At 37.4% G+C, this 12,348-nt stretch overlaps 2 protein-coding genes across 2 annotated transcripts; both read right to left on the bottom strand.

Annotated features, from left to right (window-relative positions):
• Positions 1 to 2,027: 2,027 nt before the first annotated feature.
• On the bottom strand, positions 2,028 to 3,758 carry LOC126703238 (uncharacterized). The gene is made up of 3 exons (XM_050402193.1): positions 2,766 to 3,758; positions 2,442 to 2,669; positions 2,028 to 2,370 (listed from the first exon to the last, which is right to left on the bottom strand). Exons 1-3 carry the CDS (start codon positions 3,567 to 3,569, stop codon positions 2,266 to 2,268), a joined length of 1,137 nt encoding a protein of 378 aa, XP_050258150.1. The 5' UTR covers positions 3,570 to 3,758; the 3' UTR covers positions 2,028 to 2,265.
• A 27-nt stretch (positions 3,759 to 3,785) lies between these two features.
• On the bottom strand, positions 3,786 to 4,703 carry LOC126704158 (uncharacterized). The gene has a single exon (XM_050403184.1). It carries the CDS (start codon positions 4,701 to 4,703, stop codon positions 3,786 to 3,788), a length of 918 nt encoding a protein of 305 aa, XP_050259141.1.
• Positions 4,704 to 12,348: the final 7,645 nt, after the last annotated feature.

Raw genomic sequence — 12,348 nt, 5'->3', positions numbered from 1 at the left:
TTATTGTATATAGAAACAATAGATGATTTCCGATATTTAATCTTAGAAGCAATAATTAGTATGTTCATTATATTAAGAAACAATATGCCTAAAGAACTTATAGTATATCTTTTATTCTCTTACTAGTACTATGTACAAATTTGAATAAAGAAACCACATAGATCGCAAGATATATCTCCTACCTAAGATACATCTTCTTATTTACCCCTCTAGAAAAAATTCTAGAGCCGCCATGGCAGACAATATATTTATTTAGGAGAAGACTAGAAAGACCAAATTTGGTGATGAGCGATTGAAAAAAAGACTTTTCTTTGTCAAAAAGATAATTTAAAATAAATAAAAAAATTGTACATAATTTATATATTATTGACTTTTCTATCAAAAATAAACCAAGATTGTTTTGAAATCATACCTAATACATGGCCTTTATCATAACTCCAAAAAAATAGCTTTAAGCTCGAAAACTAAAATGATAGGCCAAAGACGAATTGACCCCTTGTGATGAATTAATTGATTAATCAGCCAAGTTTATTAATTAATCAAGGGATAATTACACATAACCCACCTGTGGTTTGGGCGAAAATCACTTTGCCTACCCGTGGTTTGAAAAGTATCACTTAACCCACCTGAGGTATGTTTCCGTCACTCTCCGTAACCCACCTCGGTCTCTGCCGTTACAAAAACACCTTGTAACCCCAAAACAGAACATAACGCGAATCAAAACCCCCAAAACTCAAACACGTTTCGAGAGAGACACCCAAGGTGCAATCAGGCTTGTTCTTCGCGGTTTGGAGCGTGTGGAGAGGGAGAAAGCACTTCTTTTGCATCATCGAACCTGGGCAAGGTATGTGTGATGTTTTTTCATCTGCATTTGGGTCTGTTCCTGATTTAGGGTTTCAGATTTTGTTCAAGTGTGAACTTACTGTGTGAAAGTCTAAATCCAGGAATCGTGGTATGTTGAGATGTCTTCATCAAGTGGTAATTTCTCGGGTTCATGTGGACATATGTGCAATAAGCAGACTTGTGTTTTGAGAACAAGTTTGAGTTTGCACAATTTTGGGAGGAGGTTCTTGGGTTGTAGCCGTTATAAGGTTGGTCCTAAGTGTCCTTTCTTTGTTTGGATTGATAACCCAACCTGTCCTTGTGGGAATGAAGCTGCACCTTTGGCTCTAGAGAAGATGTCTAGGCTTTAGACTGCTCTCCAACTTGCAAATGAGAGGGAAAGGACAGCTCTGGAAACGGCAGAAGAAGCTAGGCAAATGGCAGAAAAGGCTCTTGAAGAGGAAGCCAAAGCCAAGGAGAGGGAGAAAAAGGCTCGAGCTGTCTGTGCAAAAGCTAAGGAAAAAGTCATTCTTGCTGAAGAGAAGCAAAGAATGTGGAAGTCTGCATGCATTTTGTCATGGATCTTTTTTGTTATTGTTATGTTGTTGTGTTTTGGCTCAATTGAGTTCTCTGGAGTGAAGAGACCTAGATTGTTGCCCCTGAAGTAGTTACTTGGTTAGTAGAGATAGTTATGGCGATGGTGTTAATGAATTTGTATTGTAATAGCACTAGCCTACTGATGTAATGTTTTGATGTGTCAATGAATGAAGAATTGGTCAATTCTGAGTATTTTGTGCATATCCTAACAACCATTCAATGGAAGAAGTAATGGTCAATTATCAATTTGGCTGTGCATACCATAACAACCATTCCACAATAAAAACTTTCATACACTGTATTAGAAAAGTATACTTGGACATAATTTGTAGTAGCAATAAATAAACTTCCATATAATTTGGCTGTGCATACCATAACAACCATTCCACAATAAAAACTTCCCATACACTCTATTAGAAAAATATACTTGGACACAATTTGTAGTAGCAATAAATAAACTTTCATATAATTTGGTTGTGCATACCATTCCACAATAAAAATAATATACTTGGACACAATTTGTAGTAGCAATAAATAAACTTCCATATAATCTAGTTTGGACAAATATTGTTCCATACAAACTATAATATCACAACTTCCATATTGTACCTTAATTACAAAAAAGCACATTCCAAGGCCAGCAGTGATTGTTTTTTACACTAATTAGTAATTACAAAAAAGCACATTCCAAGGCCAGCAGTGACTGTTTTTTACACTAATTGATAATTACAAAAGGCCAACAGTGGTCTTCACAAAAAAAAAAAAACCAAAAAGGCCCACATGTTCCCACTAGGTTTACTTCCAATGCTGGCATGCGTACCCACTAGCTTCATTCATTTCTTGCCTTTACTCTTTCCTCTTTCCACCCACTGGATTCATTTTTGGTGGCCTTTGTGCAGCAAGCTGTCCTCTAGTCCTCACACCACCAGTGCTCCCACTTGCATGTGAAGGCTACAAAATAAAAAATAGATCCACTTGTTAAAAAATATCCCAAGCTACACAACCATCCAGGACTAAGTTACCTGTGAAGAACTTGGTAAGGTATCCCAGGTCTCCCTAGGTGTGTGAAACTCTGGTTGCGAGGAAGAGAACCATCCTGCTCTCTTGTGAGATGGCCTAGGTTGATTTCCTTGCTGTGAGGATGAAGGCTGAGTGGCAGACATCATGTTGTAGGTCTGTGTAGGCTGCTGGGATGGTGGCTGAGGTGCAGGCTGAGGTGCAGATCTAGGTGCAGGCACCCCTTCCCTTGCCTGCAACAAAACCCAGTTTCAATACAGTGTCTATTGTAAGTTTAAAAACAAGTTTTTTTTTTTTTTTTTTTTGCCATTTAAATCCTAATTACTTACAGCTTTTTCTCTTTGAAGTCTCTGTCTCCTCTGCCATGGTGTCTCCCCAGTGATGCCAGCCTTGCACCCTCTTGAGTTATGCCCTTCCTTTTTGCATTTCCCACATCTTACAGGTCTATTCTGTCTACTTGCTTTGTAAGGGTTCCTAGGCTCATCAGAAGCCCTCTTTCTTTGCTTGGGTGGTCTGCCTGGTGGTTTGTATATGTGAGGTGCCAGGGGAGCAGGCTGTCCAGTCTCAGCCCATTCTGACTGGCCAGGCATGGGAGGAAGTACCTCCTTGTATATCTCCATGTAAGTTTCTTTGAAGTAGCATGGGTGGGTATAGTCTTCTGGTGTCTCAATGTTTGTATAAATGGCTGTTATGGCATGTTTGCAGGGAATGCCATTTAAATCCCAAGACCTACAGCTACATGTCTTCTTCACCAAATCAACTACATGCCTCTCATACTGACTGCCTACCTCATAAAGGAAACTACCAGCTGGGGTAGCACTAAATGCCTTACTTTCAACCTTCAATTTCTCCAACCTATCTTGTATGCTTGGACACAACTTTCCAGCATACTTCTGTATCCCTTCCCTTTTTGTGTAAAGCCTAGTCATAAGTCTAACCCTAATCCACTCCAACATTGCCAAGATAGGCTTGTCCCTAGACTTCAATATCATTGCATTAAAAGACTCACTCAAATTATTTACCAAACAATCTGTTAAGGCCCTATGAGTGAAGTGTGACCTTGTCCACTGTGCAGGTGCAATGTTTGCAAGATACTCATATGCCTTTTCATCCAAATCCCTTATGTACTGCATGCATCTCTCAAACTCCCTTACTGTTGTGGCAACAGCACACCTCCACAATGCATCCTTCAGCTCCAATCCCTTGTGATCAACTTTGAAATTGTTGTAGATGTGTTTCACACAGTATCTATGCTCCACGGTAGGGAATAGTGTCTCTATTGCAGGTATAAGCCCCTGTAAATAAGCAAGCAAACAAACAAACAAAACAAGTTAGTTCAGCAAACAAAGTCAACTATTCAAGTGTAACTGAACAAAACAAAACTTGCATACCTTTTGCCTATCAGAAATGAAAACCAACTGAAGCTCCTCTGGCCTCCCTATATCATCAGCAAAAATTTCCAAAAACCATATCCAAGACTCCCTGGTTTCTTGTTCCACAACAGCCATGGCTACTGGAAAAATGTTGTCATTTGCATCCTTGGCAGTGGCAGATAAGATTTGCCCACCAAATCTGTGCTTTATGTGACAACCATCTAAACCTATAAATGGCCTGCATCCACCTAAAAATCCTACCTTCTGAGCATTGAACCTAACATACATCCTTTTAAATTTTGGCTGGGAAGTCTCCTCAGCCATTTCTGTCTGCAATATAACCCTACTCCCCTTGTCTACAGTGGTTATCATTTGTGCATAGTCCCTAAGGACACCATATTGCAGTTGCTCATCTCCATTTATCAAATCCTTTGCCTTTCTCTTTGACCTATACACTTGGTTTACACTTAGGTCAACAGATAAATTTTGCATCACATGGTTGTGTACACCACTCACCTCCCAATTTGGATTTTTGCTAAAATCCTCAATGAACCTCTTAGCAACATAAGCTGATGTTGCTTGGCTGTTTTTGAAAGACTTGGGACAAGTACAGTCATCAGTCAAGGTCTTAATTTGAAATGTTAGCTCTCCACTTATTTGAGATGCATAACATCTCCACCCACACTCATTCTTGCAGTGAACTGATATCTTGGTCTTCTCATTAAGCTTGAATTTGATGTCAACAGGTTTTTTGATTGCATACTCCCTCAAAGCAGCTCTGAACACCTTTGCATTAGGGAACTTCATCTCCTTCTTCAGTACAACATTTCTCATGTCACTCTTAGCATTAAACTCCACTTGCTCAGGTTCCTGCTCATCATCAGACCCATCCATGCTTACCAGGTCATCCTCAAGGGCTGGCTCAGCCCACTCAGGGTCTGTGTGGGGTGCATTGCTTGATTCTGGGGCTGTGTGGGGTGCATTGCTTGATTCTGGGGCTGTGTGGGGTGCATTGCTTGATTCTGGGGCTGTGTGGGGTGCATTGCTTGATTCTGGGTTTGTATTGGGAGCAGAACCTTGTGGAGCTGATTTTTGAGCAGCAAATACATCATCACCAAAGCCATCCCCCTCTAGGCCTTCATTTAGCCAATCATCATCATCATCATCATCATCTCCTTCAACATTTTGTTCTTCATCTCTTGCATCAATGTCAACATCCTCAACATCTTCTTCATCATCACTCTCATCATCATTCTCATCATCTTCATCATCATCACTATCCAATTCTATTTCAACCCTTGCTGCATCACCACTTACATCACCACCTGCATGACCACCTACACCATCTGCCACTCCCCCTGCATCACCACCTACACCACCTGCCACTCCCCCTGCCACTCCCCCTGCATCACCACCTACGCCACCATCTGCCACTCCCCCTGCATCAGGATACTCAACTGCCAATGGCTCCACATCTATGTCAGTATAGATTATGATTTTTCAGCATACCATGCCTTATGAAGGTTAGTCATGTTTACAACATCTGTATCTGTTTCTATGTCTCTTAAATCATGCTGTAGATCACCATCAGGAATTAAATACTTATATCTACTGTGTTCCTTAGGAGCACCAACTAGATGGCATAAATCCCTAATTTCAAAGTAACTCAACTTGTCAGGGTCAATCTCTGTCAGTAAACGTACAGACCCACCCACATATTGTATGGTTGGCTCCTCCACAAAACATCCCCCAACATGAATTTCAAGGTCAAATGTGACATCATCCATCTGCAATTAAAATAAGTCTCAATGTTTACACACACTGACATGCAGAAAGTGAGAAGAAGCCAAAAGAGACAACAAGGCAACAAATTGACAACAACACACGGACAAAGGACCACATAAATCACATGCAAAACCAGACTCCCAACAAATTCATAGGGACCACACTACCCACACTTCACAAACAAGTGCAATCATTGACAAAATGCATTATAGAAACAACAATAGCAAAATGCATATCCTAAGCGATTCTACACATAAATAGCAAAATGCTAATTTAACATACAAAAAAAATTTTACTGTGCAGATGAACAGCAAAACCTAACTACGTGGGTGGGTCACCATAAAAAAATGACATCAAGAAGCCAAATGCAGATGAAAAAACATCACACATACCTTGCCCAGGTTCGATGATGCAAAAGAAGTGCTTTCTCCCTCTCCACACGCTCCAAACCGCGAAGAACAAGCCTGATTGCACCTTGGGTGTCTCTCTCGAAAAGTGTTTGAGTTTTGGGGGTTTTGATTCGCGTTATGTTCTGTTTTGGGGTTACAAGGTGTTTTTGTAACGGCAGAGACCGAGGTGGGTTACGAAGAGTGACGGAAACATACCTCAGGTGGGTTAAGTGATACTTTTCAAACCGCGGGTAGGCAAAGTGATTTTCGCCCAAACCACAGGTGGGTTATGTGTAATTATCCCTTTAATCAAATTAACATGCAATTGTACGTGGCAATACAAACAAATCATCAATTAACTAAATTATGCAAGGGAAAATAAATTGACACGGTGATTTGTTTACGAATTGGGAAAACCTACACGGCAAAAACCCCACCGGATGATTTTAAGGTCACCACTCCCAAGAATCCACTATTATCAAAACAAGCGGTTACAAGTAAAGGATTCCTAGTATCTTATACCAACCTACAATTGAACCCTTACCTCAATATCCAATCGGACTTATTCAATAGTAACAATCTCTCTTTTCAATGCACGGCTCCCAGTACATGACAAACCAATAGATGTGCGGATCCCAGTATGCGACTTAATCACCAACTAGAGAAGGATGTTGGCTGCAAAGTTCTTCTGTTCATCACACGATGAAAATCATAAAGTTGCTTGGTCATAAAACCCTATGATATACAAACACAGTAGCTTCTTCAAGAACTAGGGCAAACTAGGTTTTTAGTCACACCTTTCTTCACACTTGTGGAATTTGCTCTTGTGCAACTTGTGTAACCTTTTACGGTCCTCAAAATAATCCTTATATATGTTTAAGGTTGTGAGAAAAAAAAAAGCCTAAACATACATTCACGGATTGGATGAAAAACAATCTTAAAAAACTGAGTTTCATAAACCTCGATAGATAGCCATCTATCAAGCTAGCTGTCGAGCCATGGGCTTCAGCAGCTTTTAAATCTCAATAAATGCTAGCGGTCGAGCTAGCTGTCGACCTTTAAAATCCTACACTTTCTGACTTGATTCTTGGACAGACTTGCATGGTTTTAACACTTGAACTTGAAACCTTGTTTCTTGAAGTATTAAACATATCCTAGATCTACCCAATTACAAGTAAAGTGCGTTTTGTCAAAAGATTAACCAATTACATAAAATGTTGACATATGTTCCTAACATTGAATCACATATGTCCTAACAATCTCCCGCTTTAGCAATCCGTGACAAAACCACAGGAGTACATTGAATGTCCTAGAATATATTCTACTCAAGATTACAGAATAAATAAGCCTAGTCTAAAAGATTTGAACCTTGGAAGTTGCTGCAAGAAGAAGGTTCGGAATCTTGACTTGGCTTTAACTTATCTTTCCCGAAAGGCACTAAACAAAACACATCAAGGTATCATATGGAAAATAATGACAAGTTAAATAAACAAGAAATACGTGTATAAATAGAAAAAAGAAACAACACATGTGAGATAAAGAGTGAAACACATACATCATCATCAAATATAGAAACAACACATGATGTATGTAAATGGTTACAAAACCAAAAGATACACAACAAAAAAATTATATCAATATCAAAGTGTATCAAACTTACTCTCCCCCTAAGTTAGTTACAACAAAAAATTTCTTCCGTTTAACATGAAGTTCTCCCCCTAAATCTATTACTCCCCCTGAGGAAAGACATTTAATTCTTAAATTTCTTCTCCTTTTTGACATGATTGTCAAAGGACATAAAAAGCCAAAAGACATGACAGGAGACAAACAGAAAACAGACATAAAGGGAACGAGGAGAACAAGGAACCATAGGCCTACACGAAAAAGAGAAACAAGATGCTATGGATGACAAGATAATAGAAAGATGCAAAACATGTAAAAAACAATGCATGCAAGAGGATCTCAACAGATCGAGAAGCTGTCGAGCAGCTATCGAGCAGACCTCGATGGATCGAACAGCTATCAAGCTTTTATCAAGGAGACAGAAACTTTCTCGATGGATCAAGGAGCTATCGAGAAACTGTCGAGATTGCGATAAAAAGAAGCTGAAGAGCTCAATAGATAAACCAAGTGCCGAGAGGTGTCAAGAAGCTATCGAGATTGCTTAAAAACAGTTTTTCAAAAAGAGAAAAACATAGATATGAATGCAATCAAACATGCAACTCAACTAAGGATCCAAACAACATTTTAACCTCTCAAAAGCATCTCTCAACAAGAAAAATGTTAAGCACATAGATCCAAAATACACACACACACACACACACACACACACTAAACACGTCTAACTAATTTTATATTTCAAAAACAAGTTACGACAATTTAGTGAGCATACATTAACACATGTATTTCTTGTGATGACCAAATCATATTGTACCTGCACATGTATCAAGAGTAGTAAAGAATGTTGCGTATTGTGTGTGAAAAACATTGCAAGATTGCATAAGTGTCAACATGTTATGACGATTTGAGATATGAGAAAATCACTTTAACTCACACACAATCATAACTGTTCGATGGGGACTATCACCATCGAGGTACATCCTATAACTCCCACATCTCCTAGAATACACGCTTGCAATCATATATAAAGCATTTTGATCTTTTTGCTTTTATTTTTTCTTTGCATATTTTTCTTTTTAAGCAAACCATGCATGGGTATATAAGAGAGAGAAAAAAAATACCTAATTCTATTAAGTATTTGACAGTCCACTTTTGCCGAAGCATACAAATGTCATTTCATGATTGGCGGTCAACAGTGGTGAGATGATTATTTATGTCTTTCTCTTAGGATTTTCTAGTCCTTCTCGTCAAAAAGAATGATATGTGTGTTAAGTACAAGAGATCACTTAACCTTACTCATCACAAACACGAGCCACAAAGCTCACTTGCTTAGTTGTGCATAGAGATGTTCATCTAAGTTACAAAAGATACAAAGTTTAGAAAATTTTGTTTCCATGGCCATCCAAGGTACACAAGTACCAATGTACTCAAAACACACATTGTTTTTGTATTTTTCTGATTTTTCAATTTTTTTTATTTATTTTTATGAAAAACAAAATAAAGCAAAAAATGAAAACAAACAAACAAAAACATGTTAAACAAAAAGCATAGCATAAAAACTAGATGCAAAAGCATGAAAGCATGATTCCAAAAAGATAAGAAAACAAGCAAGAGAGTCCTACTCTAGATAGAAAGAATAAAAGTAGAGGACAAACAGAAAGACAATTAAGTCTTAGGATCCTTTATCACCCACACAACACGAGTCTTTGGCCGTGAAGATGAAAGGCACGTGTCCTAGTATGACTACTAAAGGACATAGAAGAATTAGAATTCCCCTGAAATTAAGTCAAAAAACTCAAAGTTTTTAATAACTCACCAAAAATAGGTACAGAGCCTTTAGACAAAGGATGAGACCTATTACACACTCTCTTATGAGAAAAAAACTTGAAATAATTAGGACGAGTGTGACCAGAAAAACCACAATAGTGACAAACATGAGTAGTTTTTGAACTACTATGCTTCCTAGAAGGTGGTCTAACCTTAGAGGTTGACAAAGACCTTAATTTAGGACAATATGGCCTAATATGACCAACAATATGACAATGATGACAAGTGGGGACAAATTCAGAATTTTTATTTTTCCTAGGAGGCGTTTTAGACATAGGTTTAGAAACTTCAACGCTAATATCAAAATATTTACCTTTGTCTATCTTAGCAATATTAGCCTTCAACTCTTCATTATTCCTTTTAAATTGAGGAATATAAAAATATTTTTCTTTTGAGTTAGGCTCAACAACAAGTATGACACTAGTTAATTTTTCAACTTCAGTTTTAAATTCAACTAGTTGCTCTTCCAAACTCTTAATTTTGTCCACTTGAGATGAAATTTGATTTTTATAATTCTCATTCAAATTATTGGCTTCATCCAATTTTGCAATCAAATCATCTTTTTCAAGCTTGACATTTTTAAATTTAGCTTTTAATTTTGTAGAATTTTTAAGAGATCTCATACAAAAATTATAACACTTACAATAGACATATTGAATATCATCATCATCATTCAACACAAGATCATGCAAATCAAAACAATCAAGAATTTCCATGATAACAGGAGTTAATGGATTACACAACAAAGATTAACCCTAATCAGAGTGTGCCTACTCTGATACCACTTGATAGGCCAAAGACGAATTGACCCCTTGTGATGAATTAATTGATTAATTAGCCAAGTTTATTAATTAATCAAATTAACATGCAATTGTACATGGCAACACAAATAAATCACCAATTAACTAAAATATGCAGTGGAAAATAAAGGCGAAAAGCACATTTTAGTCCTTACATTTTCAGGCTATCCCCATTTTAGTCCCTACATTTTATTTTTACCGCTTTTAGTCCTTATTCTGAAAAACGCTTCTCGTTTTGGTCCCTACCATTACATCAAAAATGGAAAAAACTGATGTGGCAAACGGCTAGAATAAATAATATTAAATTAATGTCCACGTAGCATAATTTAATAATAAAAAATGTTTTTTGACATTAAAAAATGCCACGTCAGCATTTAAATTAAAAAATTAATTTATTAATTTTAACTAAATAAAAAAAATTAAAAACAGAATTAAAAATTAAAAATCTTGTGAATTGAGATCTAAATGTGTCTTAAATAAGAACAACAAGAACATAAACCCACATCCAAGATCACAAACCCAGAAATTAAAAAAAAAAAAATTATAAAAACCAAACAAACTTTCAGAGACCAAGAACGCCAACTACAACCCAACAACACCATGGTTGAAACAAGGTGCAGCTCCTCTGCTTCCAAGCGTGGCCTCTCATCTCCTCCTCCACCTAACCTAAAACTATCCAAGGTACAATCTTTTTTTATTTTTTTTATTTTGGTAATTTTTTTTTTTTTTTGTACATGTGGGTCTGATGAAAGATTTCTAATCGGGGTTTTGTGTCCTCATCCAAAATCTTTATCTTTGCTTTTGCTTTAATCTATGGAGCAGTTCAAAGGGCAGTCTCGCCAAAATTTGTTGTTCCGAAACACGACGACATACGCCTCAAATGACCTCACCGCCTGCAACTTCGCCGACTCCATTGCCATCCACCTCCACATCGTCATCAATACCACCTTCATCGTCCTTAATGCCGCCGATCTCGCCGATACCAGCTTGCTTTCGTTTGCTGGGTTTTATTTTCTTCTTCTTCATTGTTTTCCTTTGTACGACGTTGTTTGTTTGTTGGGTCTTCAATGGCACATCTAGAAGGGAGTCCTAGCAGCTCGTCGATTTCTCAAGCAGAAACAGGAAAGGAAGCTTTTTGGGTTAGCCGAGAAATTTGGAAAAAGAGAGTAGAAATGAAAGCATTCTCTGTTTGGTAGCCGAGAAAACGCAGGAAAATAATTTGAAAGGGAAAGTTTTGTTCTTTTCTGGGTTTGTCATCTTGGATCTGGGATTGTGTTTTTGTTGTTCTTATTTAAGACACATTTAGATCTCAATTCATAAAATTTTTAATTTTTAATTCTATTTTTAATTTTTTTTATTTAGTTAAAATTAATAAATTAATTTTTTAATTTAAATGCTGACGTGGCATTTTTTAATGCCAAAAAAAAATTATTATTATTAAATTATGCCACGTGGACATTAATTTAATATTATTTATTCCTGCCGTTTGCCACGTCAGTTTTTTCCGTTTCTGATGTAACGGTAGGGACCAAAACGAGTAGCGTTTTTCAGAATAGGGACTAAAAGCAGTAAAAATAAAATGTAGGGACTAAAATGGGAATAGCATGAAAATGTAGGGACTAAAATGTGATTTTCGCCGAAAATAAATTGACACAATGATTTGTTTACGAATAGGGAAAACCTACACAGCAAAAACCCCATCGGGTAATTTTAAGGTTACCACTTCCGATAATCCACTATTATTAAAACAAGTGGTTACAAGTAAAGGAATCCTAGTACCTTATACCAACCTACAATTGAACCCTTACCCCAATACCCGATTGGACTTGTTCTGTAGTGACAGTCTCTCTTTTCAATGCACGACTCCCAGTACGTGACTAACCAATAGATGCGCAGATCCTAGTACGCGACTTGATCACCAACTAGAGAAGGATGTTGGTTGCAAAGTTCTTTTGTTCATCACACGATGAAGATCATGAAGTTGCCTGGTCACAAAACCCTATGGTATACAAACACATCAGTTTCTTCAAGAACTAGGGCAAACTAGGTTTCTGGTCACACCTTTCTTCACACTTGTGGAATTTGCTCTTATGCAACTTGTGTAACCTTTTACGGCCC

Source organism: Quercus robur, chromosome 10 (genome assembly GCF_932294415.1).
Source record: "Quercus robur chromosome 10, dhQueRobu3.1, whole genome shotgun sequence".
NCBI lineage: Eukaryota > Viridiplantae > Streptophyta > Magnoliopsida > Fagales > Fagaceae > Quercus > Quercus robur.
Note: the sequence above shows the minus strand (reverse complement) of the source record. Positions and strands in the feature narration are given on the sequence as shown.